Genomic DNA, 16,825 nt, shown 5'->3' with positions numbered 1-16,825 from the left:
AAGGACCAGCTTAAACCAGCATCCCAGCGTCAAAACATACCTAACCAGCATATGCTGGTTTTTTCAACAGGGAATAAACAGAACACAACAGACCTTTGACTTTTAAACAAGTTTAACCTTTCCTACAACTACACAGCTGTTTCATAAAATGTCTTATTTCTCTTTTCTATTATTATTAAAGAGGAGAAAAAGCGGTTGGAAAGGTGCTTAAATATGCTGTAATAGCAGCTAATAGCTTAAGAATATAAGAAATAGTTCCCTTAAAAATTCAGACATCATTTACTCACCCTCGAGTCGTTTGTATCCAGTATGAAGCCTGTATTTGGGGACAGCGAAGGATTCAGAGGTGAAAGAATTCTTGTTCCTGTCCTTGCAGTTCCAATCCAAACCCAAATGACTTTCTTTCTTCTACGGAACACAAAATTTGATAATTTAATGAATATCCAGTTGGATGGATTCATTACAACGGCAGCACATTGTGACTCACTTTAAGGCTCAATAAAGCACAAAACTGCACCTTTTGCATTTGTGCAATGACAGAAGAAGCATGAAAACAATGTACTGGAGTGTGAAGGAATAGATGATTGGGTTGTTTTTCACCAAAACCAATCAGAACACCTTTAAAATGAACAGTGAGCTGTATGGACTTTGTTGGGTGCTTTATTAGGCATTAAAGTGAGTCCCTATACCACCATGTTCTGCAGAAGAAAATAAGTCATTTAGGTTTGGACTGGAGCTGCAAGGAAAGCAACAATTCCTCTTTTACCTCTGAATCCATCAGTGCCCCAAAACAGCGAGTCAAACAGACACATAGATTTTCATTTCCGCAAAAAAATAAAAAATACCAATTTGAATTCAGACACCTAATTTTTTTTGCCATAGGTCGTTTCCACAATTCACACAAGTTTGGTATGTATTATCCAGAGATAAATGCATACCAAATATCCAAATTTAGCCAAACTTGATACACATGGACATTCTTAAAACACACACACCACACTGAATCAATGTAATCATGAGATTCTGATGCGAGGGGTGCTATAACTCTGATCAAAGGAGTTTAAGTATGACACCAAAACAACTGGACCCACAGCATCCAGAGGATTAGGTCTGTCAGATTTGACTATTTTGGTCATGTGCTTGGACCCCAATGATTGGCACATTCACTCAGAATGATTAAATGTAAAATACAATGTTCTGTGTGACAAAGTGATTTTCACATTCATGAAAGCTTGCAAAAGAGTCAGAATGACTCTGTATCTGATAAGCCCACAGTGTTTGGCGTTTAAATCATGTATCTCTCTAATGTCAAGTATTTCACTCTCAGATTTGACCAGTTTTAATGAGAAATAAATCAGGTATTTTGTTATATAAATATTTAGTATATTAAAATAAATAATTGAAATATGTTATATTTGATCATATTCAGACTTATTCTGAAATGTATGTTTCTAGTTAATTATGGTAAGTCTATGTTATTACAGTATCAGACATACATACGAACCCTTAGCATTTGATGGAGAATGGTGCACATCAACTGGGATCTAGCTGTCGGAGTAAATAGGGATGTAACGATGCACCCCAAGCCAGTTGAAAATCGATAAAAATATGTGACGATTCAGATTGGTTGAGATGTTAAACGAATCGCGATACCGTTGTGGGTGGGAGTTTATATGAATGTTTCTCTGAGGGGAACTGACTGTCTTCGGAAAAGTTTAGATGATATTTTATTTTCATCTCGTCTCTGAATAATGCATATTATAGTAGTGTAGCACTGCTTTGTGTACAGTGGTAACCAAGGAAACGCTGTATTACTGCTGTTCCATCAGCGCCACCTGCTGGCAGAGAGTGAAACTGATTTCTCATTTAGCTCGTCAGCTGTTTTTGTCTCGTTCAGATGTTTTATGCAGTATAGTTTCACAACGCTAAAGTCAAGACCATGTGCTTGCTTCAAATTTCGAAGTTATACGATCTAATTTAAATCAAAAATTGGTAATTCTGCATGTATGCAGCGTGTTTATTTGGATCATGATTAAATGGAAATGGAAAGAGCACAAGCAAAGCCTGTTTATATAAGAAGATATTTGTTTAAAAGAAGAGATTTATGTTATTTGTATTAATTATTTATTTGATTTGGGATTTGTTTTAAAATTTAAATTCAGTTTTGTTATTTGACATATTTCAATTTCACAAAGAAATGTGCAGCATTTTGTCTGAGAAATAATAAAAGGACACCTCATTTATAATTTGTCTTGAATCTCATTTTGTTAAAAAAATCGTGAATCGTATCGCATCGTGAAATGAGTGATTCGTTACATCCCTAGGAGTAAACAACTTTTAGTTTCAATTTAAAAAACTGTATGTAAGTTTTTGAAATATCAGTTTCAAAATCATTATGATGGTACACTGACGTCAAATAAGGCAAATGGCTTTTGTTTCGTTCCCACGCTCTGGGAGTATGTAAGTTTGGTGAGCAGGTACAAAATTCTGAGACAAGGGTGCATTGCCTCATGAGAGTGAATTCAGCTCACTTAACTGTACTGGGCTACAAAGTCGCAAAAATACACAAGCTACATACAGTAGCTTTAAGGGTAAGTACTGGGGATGTTCCAGAAAGCTCAGAGTAAACGGATAAATCAAAAAAGCTTTCAATTCCAGGTAACCTTCAGAGTAAGTAAGGAGACACAGCAAGGTACTCTCTGAACATAACCTGCTCCGGGCAGGTCCAGGGATGGTTTATTTCAGAGGTATTTGGCGCATACGTGATCTATTGCTGAGGCTCCAGTGGGCCATTTGCTTTTTTTCCCCAATCAATCTTTCCTTTTAAATTTATTTTGCATCAAACAATAGTTCTTGTTTACAGTAATAAAACATCAAGTTCTGCCTTCAGTAAAGTAAAACAGAGAAAGATTAAAAAAATGATACACTTGACAAAAACCCAGGTTCAGTACTTCAGTAAACAGGCTAATGTATGGATTACATTACAGTAACGGTTCCCAGGTTCATTTCCGAATCAAACATAACTGGAAAATTACTCGTGGTTCAGTGAGGGAGCCAGATGTTAGCTCAGTAACAGATCTGAACAATTCAACAGAGAAACTCTGACTAACACGGAAAAGCTACTGTTATTGTGTGCTGTGGTGCTGCATAACGGTCTGCTAGGACATAAGGGGAGATATGATGGCTATTAAAGGGACAGTCTACCCAAAAATGAAATTTACAACTTCATGTCACACAGAACCCATATGATATTCTTCTTTTGTCTTCTGCATAAGAAATGCATACAGGTTTTGAATGACAATTTGGGTGAATATCCCTTTAAGCTGTTGGAAGATGAACACGAAGCAGAGACCTGTGTTTCTTTACATGGTTAAAAAAAATAAAAAGCATATGGGGCCAGATCCATTTGTCCTGGTCTTTGTGGGGTCCTTCATTATCGCATGCAGCTCTTGGATCTCTGCTTACCTTGAACTCTAAGAGGTTTTGCATCTGTTCCATCTCTGTGGTCAAAATGTCATCATCATCATCATCATCTTCGACGATTTCAATCTTCTGGAAGAAAGTTTCATGTTTGAGTTACTGGCAAAGATTGGATCAGAGTTAACATTAAACTCAATAAAAGTTCATGAATATGTGGCTCATACCACATGTTTAGCAGAGGTGGAACCATCTGATTCATCGTTCACATCATCATTTTCCTTTAGATATAAATCACTGGCTCCATCTTTAAAATAAGGCAATTACTACACATTAAAATGGCTTGAACCAGTATATCAACTAGGGGTGCTCCGATCAGGGTTTTTGAGGCCGATCACAGAAAGCATTATCTGCCGATACCGATACCAATCTTTTAAAGCCTTCTTTTGATCATTTATAACTATTTATAGCTACTTTTCTTACGTTATCACAAACGTACCATTGACAGAAATAGTCAGCTCTACTGCCTTTCCTTTTGCATTGAAATCTTTATTACAAGCAATCCTGCGGTTCATAAAGAATTTTGTTTTACTACCTCCACGAGTGCCATCTATATTCTTGTTTATCTAAAAGTGCTCTTTTCCTTTAACCTAGCCAAAAAGCCATATGTGTTGACTGAAACACAGTAGACTTTAATAATATGCATTTATGGTGTAATTACTAAATTTTCGTGTCAATCCATGTTCATATTTACTGCAAACAATGTGCTGTTACTTTAATTCAGCAATTGCAGCGCAGCAATAGACTGCTACAGACGCACCGCTCCTGAACGCACTGCCGGACCAATTGTGCAAGTGACAATTCCTGTGTTAACTGTGCAGCATGCAGCTCGCTTATAGACAAACGCGATGTAGAGATTTGAAGCCATTTGCGTATTTTGAGAGAGAGCGTGCGCGGTCATTCACTCTTGCTGTTTGTGAAATTACGTCTCACACAAGGTTTTCAAATTACTTTATAAGTTATTTAATGAAGAAATATGAAGGTGAGTACCTCACCTTCAGCATTATAATTATTTTACCCGCGCCGGACAGAGACTGAGACAGTGCCGCTGCATGTCGTGCCAAACCTCTCACGGCAGCGTCATCAGCTTGAGATCGGTTTTTTGAGATCTGCCTTTTTAGAGACCGCCGATCAATCATCCCAATGTGATTATCGGCCGATAGTGATCGGTAGCCGATCAATCGGAGCACCCCTTATATCAACAATGTAAATAAAAAAGCCAACAGTGTGATCTCATTCGTCAGCAGCATGAAAATCCTTCCCACCGTCAGACAAACAGAGTGACACGATGCCATTGTGTTCGCTGGCCTCTCCTAGTTCAGGGGTCAGACGCTCGTCTTCGAGGATGTGAGGGGAATGAGGATCGGTCTGATTTGGGAACGCGACCGGCCCTCCTTTAGGCGGAGGGATTTCAATGCCCATCAAACGGTACTTCCGTCTGCGGTTACCAATCCACGTCTGTCAAACACAGATTTTAGAAAGGCTTTAAGACTTGATTGATGGTGTTATAAAAAACAATGTATTTCAAGAATAAAATGCATCATATCTAGGGCTGTCACGATTATGAAATCTGGCTGATGATTGTCTAAAAATAGTCACGGTTATTGCGATTAATTGTCTGTTTCTATATCATTTTATTTTTAAGATTTATTTTTAATGCTTCTGTAAAGGACTAACGGCCGCATAGCCTATACACTGCAGAGTTTAAGGAGAGACAATGACACTTAACAGTAAAGTCATATCTAAATATGTTCTTTTCATTTATGAAGATTTAAGTATGTAGTTTATGCACATTTGTTCAAAACAGCCTGGCAGATTGTTCACAAGATGTGGGCAAAAATTTTGTATTGTATACAGGAAGGATGCGCGTTCTTATCATTCTTCTGTTGCGCTGCTTGTCTATTTCTCTTCAAAGCACCAACTTAAATGCTTATTTTGGTTTGATTGCTTGTGTCACATGAGAAAATAAATAATTTTGCCTTACTGATGCAGTAACCTATTTAATGCGGGTGCGGTTCAGGTCGCGGTCTTTATGTCAAACGGGTCGGGTACAGAATTAAATTGGTGCTGGCTGCTGTCGGATAACGGGTCGGGTGTTCTGTTGTGTACTGTGGATGCAGGTTTACCTAACAGGACCCGTGCAGGACTCCGCTTTAAACTGCTTTGCGTCTCTCTGTCAGATAACCTCACGTGCATGATGCGCCATTTACGGGTATTTCCCGGTATTTCCCTAAACCGACACACATCAATTTATTTTGATTTTTTTTTTTTTCAGTTTACGAAAATGTTTTTTGAAATATCGAAATATCGGAAATGTGTTTAAAAATCATATCACCGTTATTGAAACAAATTATATCGCGATACATATTGATATTGAATTATTGTCCAGCCCTAAGGTGAACCCTAAATGCGAATCAGAATCTCTAAATAAGATTTGGTGAAATTGTACTTTAGATTACAATTTACAAATAAGCAAACAATTAGTACTGACATCGTTAAACTCTGTGTGAACCTCATACTGGTGGATATTGGCTTAAAACACCTTAATAGAACAGTATTATGGACAGTAGCACTTAAAGACCCATTGAAATCAAAACTCAAGTTTTGCTGCTTTTGGTCTGTGTCTTTTAGCTACGTTCATCTATATGTGAGTGTACTTCCAGGCACTGACTAACTTCACTTTAACTCATATCCTCTCCTCTGGGAGCAGGGACCCAGTAATATGATGACTCACAATGCACTGGTGAAATTCTGTCCTATCAAATGCTTTTGAGAATAAGATGTGCTATTACTATTACTTTGGGCTCATTTTATAATTGGGGGTACATTTTGCATCAACAAAAAAAGTACCATAACAAATATGCTTTCTCAAAATGACTATCGGTAATATCAGTTAATATATTTCATCAGTGTATCTGCTAGTTGCCATGCGCAATCATTAAAGGATGTGAGAAGCAGCGTTCTAGTTTTAAAACTAAATAAGACACATTGTTAACTGCTGCATAAATTGTTAGCTCATGCACACACACACATCCTAGTCTCCTCTGACACATAGAAGGTTAAATTATGCTAAAAGCCAACGTGTGGCAAACAACTCCTCATCAGTGGACAGTCACACAATATGGTCATGAGACGGCTCTACAGGGTAACTCGTTAGATTCAGTTGATTTTTTTAGGTTAACCTCAAATTTGAATGTATATTTTAATTAAAATCATAAAAATATTGCAAACCATAACAATGTACCCAACATAACTGAAGGTCAATATACTCCTTGACAATAGCTTACTGTAGATACAATATTGGGGGGGATGAGAGGACTTATATAATTATATGTTCAAAATGTCCATCACAAAAAAATAACGTATCATAATACCGGTCGCATGGTGTGATGATGATGAACCATTTTTAGTCGACAGGACTTACATGGACTTGGACACATGAAAATTTTCTTAAAGTTCAATTTCAACTTGAATTTAACCAGTTATTACTCAAGTCCCACTCACTTCAAAAACTACACTTTAAAAAAAAAAAAAAGAAATTTAATGGACATTAAGGTAATTGCATAGGATGGACAAAATATTTGTGTGAGATTATACAGTATGTTTTCCCTTAATGAAAAAATAACATTTTCATCAATGGAAATGAAATGTACCCTAAATTTTAGAATGACTCTTAGATCTAACCACAAGAAATACATTCAACAAACTAAAACAGCAAGCAGACAGTAAGTTAGAGACAAAGACAATCTGACTGAAAACCACTGAGACTCATCATTTTACCTGCGTGCTGCTTCCTGGTGTTATATTTGGTCACATTTTTGTATCAATAGTATACTTAAATACATACACAGAAATTATTCTCTCAATAGTGTGACATTATTTTCATCAAAAGTCTGAGGTTTTATCCCTAGAGGAAACGTGCCATGTAAAGTAATGGGCAGTAGTTTTGATAAATACCACTGGCATGATGCACATTCAGATGAAGACATTTTTTTCTTTTCTGTGATGTTGCATCTACTTAACAGTCGAATGTCATATTGGTCAGAGAAACAAATACTACTTAGGGAATCAGGTTACTGTAAGAAAATGCTTCCTTTTTAGAATTATGAATAATTAAACTACGTTCACGAGGGGAAAATTTTATATTAGTTACATCAGGGCAAAAACAATCATATTTGTGCCACTGTATTACGCAGTGTATTTGTTTAGATATAAAAAAGTGAAGAAAACTGTCCAGACTCCTGACCTTGATGATTTCAGTGTCCACACTGAGTTCACTGGCTGCCGCTGAGATCTTCTCTTTGCACAGAGAGCCCAGGCTGGTCATGCCTTTATCCCAGTAGCGCTTCAGCGTGTACAGGTCTCTGTCGCTAAACTGCGTCCTGTCCTGCAGCTTAATACACACTACACCTTTTATTAAAGCCATCATCAAAAACTGACAGTAAAGTGATCTCTGATGCGCTAGAGAAGAGCGGCTGCACATTTGAGGCACTCACCGTTCTTTTCCGCGAGTTACTATGAAGCCAGGGAGCCGACATGTTACTCGTCACCTAAAGAATACAAAGGAAGAAATTCAGAGAAAAAGAAATGCAGTGAAAAGGGCAGACAGCAACAAATGCACATGTACAGATAGACTAAAAATAACTGCATACTAGAGCCCGACCGATATATCGTTTTGCCAAAATTATCGGCCGATATGAGCCTGTCGCCGATATATGTATATATATATATATATAACATTTCTGTCCCCCTCACTTCTGAAATGATGGCTACGCCCCTGCAACTAACACCCCGTTACTTTGTGCATCGCACTCGTCGCAAGTTTATTGTTAAATTGTTAAATGCCCTTACATATCTCTGTCACCATTATAAGTGTTTGATCACCACATTTGAGTGATCATTGCAAAAAATGTGTTTATGTATATATATTCTGTTTATGTATATACTGTATTCTATATATAGTAACAGTCAAATGTTTGGACACACGACTGGGAAAGTGTCCAAACTTTTGACTGGTACTATGTACTATATACACAAAGAATATCGGACTTTTTTTTACTCCCTAATATCGGTATCGGCCCCAAAAAACCCATATCGTTCGGGCTCTACTGCATACAGTTGCTTTAAAGGGATAGTTCACCCAAAAATTAAAATTCTGTCATCAAGTTGTTTCAAACTTTCCTCTGTTGAACAGAAAACAAGATATTCTGAATGATTCTGGATCGATTTTGAGATTTTCAGAATGCATCGTGATTCTCTTTCGATTCTGAGTTGCTTCTGCTTCCTTCCAACTCCTTACACACACCACTTGAATCTTCCATAAAATAATCCTTCATAAAGTTTGGAAAAGGTTGAAGCGAATTACAAGGGTATTTGCAGTGGGCTGTGTTTACATTAATTCTGCATCATAAAAGCATTCTGAGGTGCAGGTACATTTGACCATTTATGTGGATTGTTGAGAGAATCACGATTCATTCTGAAAATCTCTGAATCAATCCACGAATCGCGATGCATTGATTTATTGTCCCAGCCCTAAATCTGAAGAATGTGTGTAACCAAACAGCTGCTGGTAGCCATTGACTTCCATAGTAAGGAAAAAAAATACTATGGAAGTCAATGGGGACCATCAACTGTTTGGTTACACACATTTTTCAAAATATCTTGTTTTGTGTTCAACAGAAGAAAGAAACTCACACAGGTTTGGGTGAACTATCCTTTAACTATTTGTTATTAGCTATTAGTTAACTTATTACTAATTTATGTTTTCTTTTTCTTTTTTTTAAAAGGAATGCGCAAAATTAACTAGTATTGAGAGAGACAGAGACATCACCAAACACAAATGTGACATTTTATCATAACAGCTTCATGTGAATGTTGTTTTAAGTTCACTTGAAGTTGTTATAATACTTTTTAATGTTCTGTAATTATTATATATGATGAAATAGATTTGGCTTTCTATTATACTGTAATGTTGAATAGCTATAATGACTCATTTTATCCCCATAAACTGGGAAAAAAATCCATTTAATAGGTGCACAAATATCAGTGATGCTAGCCTTCATTCATTAAAGCAATAAGCCCTGTGAAGCCGTGGTTTACAGTGAATTTATAACAGCTAAGGGGCGTTGTTAGGTACGACGTGAAGCCCCCTTAGCTGTTATAAATTCACTGTAAACCATGGCTTCACGGGGCTTATTGCTTTTATAAAACGGTTATTCCATATACGTAGTTAGGTTTCACAAAATAAAACAGAGCAAATAAAGTGTAATGATATTAATAAAAACAGTATTCTTCCACCAAACAATGTAGCTCCTCAGAAACAGTTGTGGTTGCAACAGACAAACGTAAACAAAGGTGTATGTTACTTTGTAGAGTAATTTACAACAGCTTCGAACGCGGCTCAACCAATCAGAATCAAGGACCGGAACTATCCGCTTTATAAAGTACTTAATAAAACTGTCATTAAACAAATAATTAAAATGTATCGTCTCAATGTTGTTTTCACATTTTACATTCAAAGTGAAAATATATTCATAATTGCACATTTTAGACTGAGGGGAGATTAACTAAAGAAACCAGTGCAATTTATTAGTTAATTGTTCTTAAATGATGGACATTCCTAAGTGTTAACCTCATGAGAAAGGTCAAATTAATTTTGTATCAACTATGAACTGTCCCTGTCTATGTATTAATGTAACAGCCATTAATATCAAAACTAGGGCTGAAACACCTCAATATTATCTATGATTTCCGCGATGCAGAAAATGTGGACGGAATCGCGGAATCCAGTCATATAAATTGAATTTACTGTATGATGCGGAATGTCATGGAATTTGTCAAATTTGGATGAATTAATCAAAAGTAGGTCAGTACACTTAAATAGAGTCGCAATATGGACTAGTATCTGTAAATATTCAGCCGCAAAAATACTATTTAAATATGAATCCTGCATGTTCTGCGTGTCTCTGTGTATGTAAATGGCACAGACGCGCGGGTGTTGTTTTCTACACATACAAAGTGTGCGACGCTCGCGGTGATTTCAGCTTCTGTCGCCTCACTACATGAGGACATAAATACATGAACAACATCTCCAGAACTGCTCTGACTCCCTCCGAGAGTCACTTCATGATCATTTAACAGTTTAATTTGAGTAAAACTATCGCAGTGTTTCCCACAGATTTGTTGAGGTATATATATGCAAACTCATTCTCTGGCAGCAGGAGGCGCTGTTGCAAAAGATTTAATTTTTTGCTCTAACCCCTGACTACTACAACAATTATTAGAACTTTTGTTTAAAAGAATAATCACAAAATACGCTATTTCTTTCATGTTTTAATTTTAATAGTAAACCTTTGTTTGCCAAAAAAAATAAAGAGTTTAACTCTCAATTTATTAAAAGATAAATTAAATAGATTTATGCCTTCATTTGCACTGTACTGTAAATTAAAACTAACTGAAATTTCTAGTGTCACATAGGCCAAGATATTTCAATAGGCTATTGAACTAAGTGTGCCTGTAAAAGGCTATTAGTGTTATAGTTTCATGAAAATAGTTGCAGTCTTCTTAACAACTTCTACAATATAGCTACGAAGACAATTAAATTATTTACACTTATGATATACATTTTTTAAGTTAATCCATTGATGTGCATTAGATGATGAATTGAATAGTCACCTCTACTATTGTAGATTATGTTTTAGCCATCAGAAAAGAATTAATGAGGAATTATGAGAGGTTATGCTATTACACATACATTTCTAACATGTAAATTATTGAAGCCAAATACTTACATTTCCCCAAGCTGTTTAGCTGTAGTACAGTATTCATAGGCTTAATCATGAAGCATACAGTGGCCCCACTTTTAACTCTCTCTTTATATTACCCTTATTGTAGATGGATGCACAGAAGACATGTTTTAATTTTAATAGTAAACCCTTTCTTTGCCAAAAAATAAAGAGTTTAACTCTCATTTGATTAAAAGATAAATTAAACTGATTTATGCCTTTATTTGCACTGTACTGTAAATTACAACTAACTGAAATTTCTAGTGTCACATAGGCCAAGACTAGGGCTGCACGATAAATCGCATGCGATATTTAATGTCAATAGGCTATTGAACTAAGTGTGCCTGTAAAAGGCTATTAGTGTTATAGTTTCATGAAAATATTTGCAGTCTTCTTAACAACTTCTACAATATAGCTACGAAGACAATTAAATTATTTACACTTATGATATACATTTTTTAAGTTAATCCATTGATGTGCATTAGATGATGAATTGAATAGTCACCTCTACTAGTGTAGGTTATGTTTTGGTCATCAGAAAAGAATTAATGAGGAATTATGAATGGTTATGCTATTACACATACATTTCTAACATTTAAATTATTGAAGCCAAATACTTACATTTCCCCAAGCTGTTTAGCTGTAGTACAGTATTCATAGGCTTAATCATGAAGCATACAGTGGCCCCACTTTTAACTCTCTCTTTAGTTTATATTACCCTTATTGTACTGTAGATGGATGCACAGAGGAAGACAAGAGTAAGAAGTGCAGTGTGGGAGTACTACACTCAACCAACACCAGGAAAGGCAGTTTTTGTCAGAGCCCTTGTTATTCTTAATTTTGACATTAATTTTCATTTTTACACCAGACATATATATCGGTTCAAAATATCGGTTATCGGTCTACTTGATATGTAATAATCGGTATCGGCATCGGCCCTGAAAAACACATATCGGTCGACCCCTACTGTACAGTACAACAATTGCAACAGCATACGGATAAGACTCACAAAGCCTGTCAAGAAAATGTGTGAATTAATCACTGTGTAATGATAAAACGTAATTTGTGGCTTACCTTGAGACAGGGGATTCTGGAAGATGTCAGCGAGAGCAGTTTTAATGGGAAGCTGCTGGGGGAGGATGTTCTGCTCAGTGAGGAGCTGCTGGTTTGACTTCCTTTCTCTCCAAAGAGAGCAGAGTTTGAGGGGTTGAGCGCACAGGTGAGTCCCGGGCTGTCAATCAAGGAAGAGGAAGCTGTGCTGGAGCTCCGCCCACCATCCACACAGCCTTTACCACACTGCATCTGCTGCGCCATGTTAGCCAGCTCCTCTTCTCTGGCGTACTCGTCATCAGCGTCAGCCGTCTCCATCGCGATCGAGAACACCTCCGACGCCTCGACCGGCCTCGTCTTCCTCCCCGCCGGGTCTGATCGGGTGAAAACATGCTGAATCTGAGCGTCTGCGGGGCCGCGATGCACCGGGGCTGGTTTCTGTGGGGACGTCTGAGGCCATGACGGACGCTGGGAGGTTCTGCACTGTTCGGCCCAACTGGGAGCGATTCCGGCGGAGTCTCTGGAGGTGAAGGGTTTGAGCGTCTGGCTGCACTTGAGCGCACTGGAGCCGGGGATGATGGGGGCTCTCCGATGTATCCCGGCTGCGATGGAGGTGCGATGCATTGCTGCATTCGCAGAATCGTGAGCGGCCGGCTCTATTTCTGAGTGTGTGGGCAATGATTTCATCCCTGTCCTATTGTGAGTAGCAGCATTGAAGCAGCTGGCGTAAATGCCTGTCAGAATCACGTCGCTGAGCGGGGAGGAAGATGATGGAGAAGAGGAGGATGAGGAGGACGAGGCCTGCGGAGGGAGGAGGTGGGTCACCGGGGGGCCGTGCTGAATGCTCCGCATGGCCCCCATCTCAGCCGTCAGCACCGAGCCAGCAGATGCACAAGAAACATGCTGATGGGACAGAGCATGAGCAGCAGCACCGTTCTGATCGGCCTTAGACAGCTTCCGACGCTTGTTCCCTACCCATGTCTAAAGAGACAAAAGTAGAGAAATGCACAGCCATGAGGCTGGGTTTGAAGAAGTGGATCCATTCCACCAGAAAAGGAGGATTTTTAAACAGTGTCCTTTTTTTCCACACAACTAAAGTGCTGCCCAGCTCCAAACTGGCAACTAAGGAACCGTTAAAGTAGAAGCCCGTGCCACTGAAATACAGGCTTAGCATGAAGAGCAGATTGAACAGATTCGTTTCTCTTAGCACAAACTTTAAGCCATGCCAATGTAATTCTTTAGTTGGCCTTTATTTTTATACTGACTAAAGCCCCGTTCACACCAAGAACGATAACTATAAAGATAACTATAAAGATAACGATATTAGCGTCCACACCAGCGAACGATATCGTCTGTTTATTCTTAGCGCACGTGCGTCTGCCGCTTTAAATTCTCGAGCTCGTTACAGCAGGATGGATTCTGATTGGCCCTCAATTTTTTAACGTTCATCAGCTGGAGAAAAATCATTTTGAAAATGATTCCAACGATATCGTTTCTCTTTGTCTTTATCGTTATAGTTGTGGTGTGGACTCTGCTATTCTTTAATATTGAGAACGATTTTTATAACTATATCTTTATCGTTATCTTTATAGTTATTGTCCTTGGTGTGAACGGGCCTTAATCGTGTAGTAAGCGGGAGGACTTTAAAACATCCATTACTAACATGTTTGCTTGTTTGGACTTGTTTGGCCGCTCGCTAGGAACTGTTACAAGTGAGGTAATAAAGCAATAAGCCCTGTGAAGCCGTGGTTTACAGTGAATTTATAACAGCTAAGGGACGTTGTTAGGTATGACGCGAAGCGGAGTTCACTGTAAACCACGGCTTCACGGGGCTTATTGCTTTTATAAAACGGTTATTCCATATACGTAGTTAGGTTTCACAAAATAAAACAGAGCAAATAAAGTGTAATGATATTAATAAAAACAGTATTCTTCCACCAAACAATGTAGTTCCTCAGAAACAGTTGTAGTTGCAACAAAGTGGTTGCCGAGCAACAGACAAACGTAAACAAAGGTGTATGTTACTTTGTAGAATAATTTACAACAGCTTCGAACGCGGCTCAGCCAATCAGAATCAAGGACCGGAACTCTCTGTTTTATAATAAAGTACTAATAAGCTACTAAAAAGTCAAATCAAAACTTTGTGTTCAATTATTATTAGCCATGTAATAAGCAGGATAATCTACGGCCAGCCTGTTGTCATCGCTAAATAATGTACATTATCCCTTATTTATCTTCTAAAAGATATCGTTTCTCTTTGTCTTTATCGTTATAGTTGTGGTGTGGACTCTGCTATTCTTTAATATTGAGAACGATTTTTATAACTATATCTTTATCGTTATCTTTATAGTTATTGTCCTTGGTGTGAACGGGCCTTAATCGTGTAGTAAGCGGGAGGACTTTAAAACATCCATTACTAACATGTTTGCTTGTTTGGACTTGTTTGGCCGCTCGCTAGGAACTGTTACAAGTGAGGTAATAAAGCAATAAGCCCTGTGAAGCCGTGGTTTACAGTGAATTTATAACAGCTAAGGGACGTTGTTAGGTATGACGCGAAGCGGAGTTCACTGTAAACCACGGCTTCACGGGGCTTATTGCTTTTATAAAACGGTTATTCCATATACGTAGTTAGGTTTCACAAAATAAAACAGAGCAAATAAAGTGTAATGATATTAATAAAAACAGTATTCTTCCACCAAACAATGTAGTTCCTCAGAAACAGTTGTAGTTGCAACAAAGTGGTTGCCGAGCAACAGACAAACGTAAACAAAGGTGTATGTTACTTTGTAGAATAATTTACAACAGCTTCGAACGCGGCTCAGCCAATCAGAATCAAGGACCGGAACTCTCTGTTTTATAATAAAGTACTAATAAGCTACTAAAAAGTCAAATCAAAACTTTGTGTTCAATTATTATTAGCCATGTAATAAGCAGGATAATCTACGGCCAGCCTGTTGTCATCGCTAAATAATGTACATTATCCCTTATTTATCTTCTAAAAGTGCATTCTGTCAGTGTTTAGAAATGTATTAGTATAAAGACGACCTTCAAGCTATTAACACAGACTTAAAAGACTCATTTTTAAGTCCTGATTCACTGAAAATGTCCCCCTCGGCTGTAGCCCTGTGCTGCCACTGAGAGACTTACAATGAAGAATTTAATAGCAATGAAATATGAAGCTTACTTTAAACAAGTTGTACAATGGTTTTAATTCTCATTTTTGAAGCTGTTTTAGGGTTTTCACCAAAAGACCCCAGTTCACATCCGGGTCATGATCGTTCCTCTTAACGCATCCCTGTTTATTTGTCTACAAACTTGGCCATTTTGTAATTATCTGCATTGACCGATCACCAAGCGCACTCGACCCATTAACAGAAGTGATGTTTTGCACGTGTAACAGTTTCACTATTAATGCACATTTTCATGTTTTGGTGAATTTTGAGTAAACATTGTTCACATATAAAATTAGTTTACATTTAATTATCATCCTGCCTTTTATGGGTATCAGTCACTGAAAAACTCATGATGCTCAATCACTAAATAATCTGAAAACAAATGCTAAATGTGACCCCGGAGCACAAAACCAGTCTTAAGTCGCTGGGGTATATTTGTAGCAATAGCCAACAATACACTGTATGGGTCAAAATCATTGATTTTTCTTTTATGCCAAAAATCATTAGGATATTAAGTAAAGATCATGTTCCATGAAAATATTTAGTAAATTTCCTACCGTAAATATATCAAAACTTAATTTTTGATTAGTAATATGCATTGCTAAGAACTTCATTTGGACAACTTTAAAGATGATTTTCTCAATATTTAGATTTTTTTGCACCCTCAGATTCCAGATTTTCAAATAGTTGTATCTCGGCCAAATATTGTTCTATCCTAACAAACCATACATCAATCTCAATTTCAAAAAATTTACCCTTATGACTGGTTTTGTGCTCCAGGGTCACAAATGAATAAAACGAGCAGGCTTACTCTAACCACGCTGAAGTCGAGTTTGGTCTCTTGAGCACACTGCAGGATGAGCTGGAAGCAGCTCTTGCTCTGATTGGTCATGCCGCTCTCATAATAGCGCTCCAGGATCCGCTGCTGCTCGGCGGTGAATACAGACCGCAGGTTCATCTGTAAGGCAGGAGAACGTCATGCACAGAAATGAAACAACAGTACTGCACAGCTAGGAACATCTTATTACAATAAGCAAAGCCATGTTATCATCTGTGGCATAATGTTTGCATTTTTGTTAAAGAGCTTGCATGAATGATCTGGTGAAACCACATCTATTATTGCAGGTTGTAGTGATGGGATGATGAATGTGGAGTTTGCTCCAGTTCTGCGCCACCAGCCTCATCTTACCATAAAATCACGTCACATGTTTTGTGTCTATACTAGGGCTGCACGATTAATCGAATGCGACTGTCATGCGCATTTTGATAGTAATGCCGGTTCTGTAATCAGCAGTAAATCATCATCACGTGCTTTCAGATGGAGCAGAATTTACTACACAG

General features: G+C 37.8%; 1 protein-coding gene across 5 annotated transcripts in view; it reads right to left on the bottom strand.

The window, feature by feature from the left end:
• The window catches only part of LOC107688596 (highly divergent homeobox-like), a 24,325-nt gene that overhangs the window by 5,178 nt on the left and 2,322 nt on the right, over nt 1-16,825 (bottom strand). Inside the window, exons 3-10 of one of the 5 annotated variants that reach the window (XM_016486312.1) lie at nt 16,296-16,442; nt 12,336-13,292; nt 7,974-8,027; nt 7,724-7,870; nt 4,743-4,935; nt 3,645-3,724; nt 3,466-3,552; nt 288-408 (exon numbers count right to left, since the gene is read on the bottom strand). In XM_016486312.1, coding sequence (XP_016341798.1) covers nt 288-408; nt 3,466-3,552; nt 3,645-3,724; nt 4,743-4,935; nt 7,724-7,870; nt 7,974-8,027; nt 12,336-13,292; nt 16,296-16,442 — 1,786 coding nt within the window. The remainder of the gene's footprint in view (nt 1-287; nt 409-3,465; nt 3,553-3,644; nt 3,725-4,742; nt 4,936-7,723; nt 7,871-7,973; nt 8,028-12,335; nt 13,293-16,295; nt 16,443-16,825) is intronic. The other 4 variants (XM_016486308.1, XM_016486309.1, XM_016486310.1 and 1 more) reach the window with 4 other exon arrangements.

Source organism: Sinocyclocheilus anshuiensis, unplaced genomic scaffold (genome assembly GCF_001515605.1).
Source record: "Sinocyclocheilus anshuiensis isolate Anshui unplaced genomic scaffold, SAMN03320099.WGS_v1.1 scaffold557, whole genome shotgun sequence".
NCBI lineage: Eukaryota > Metazoa > Chordata > Actinopteri > Cypriniformes > Cyprinidae > Sinocyclocheilus > Sinocyclocheilus anshuiensis.
The sequence above is the reverse complement of the archived record's forward strand: the minus strand, read 5'-3'. Positions and strand labels throughout refer to the sequence as shown.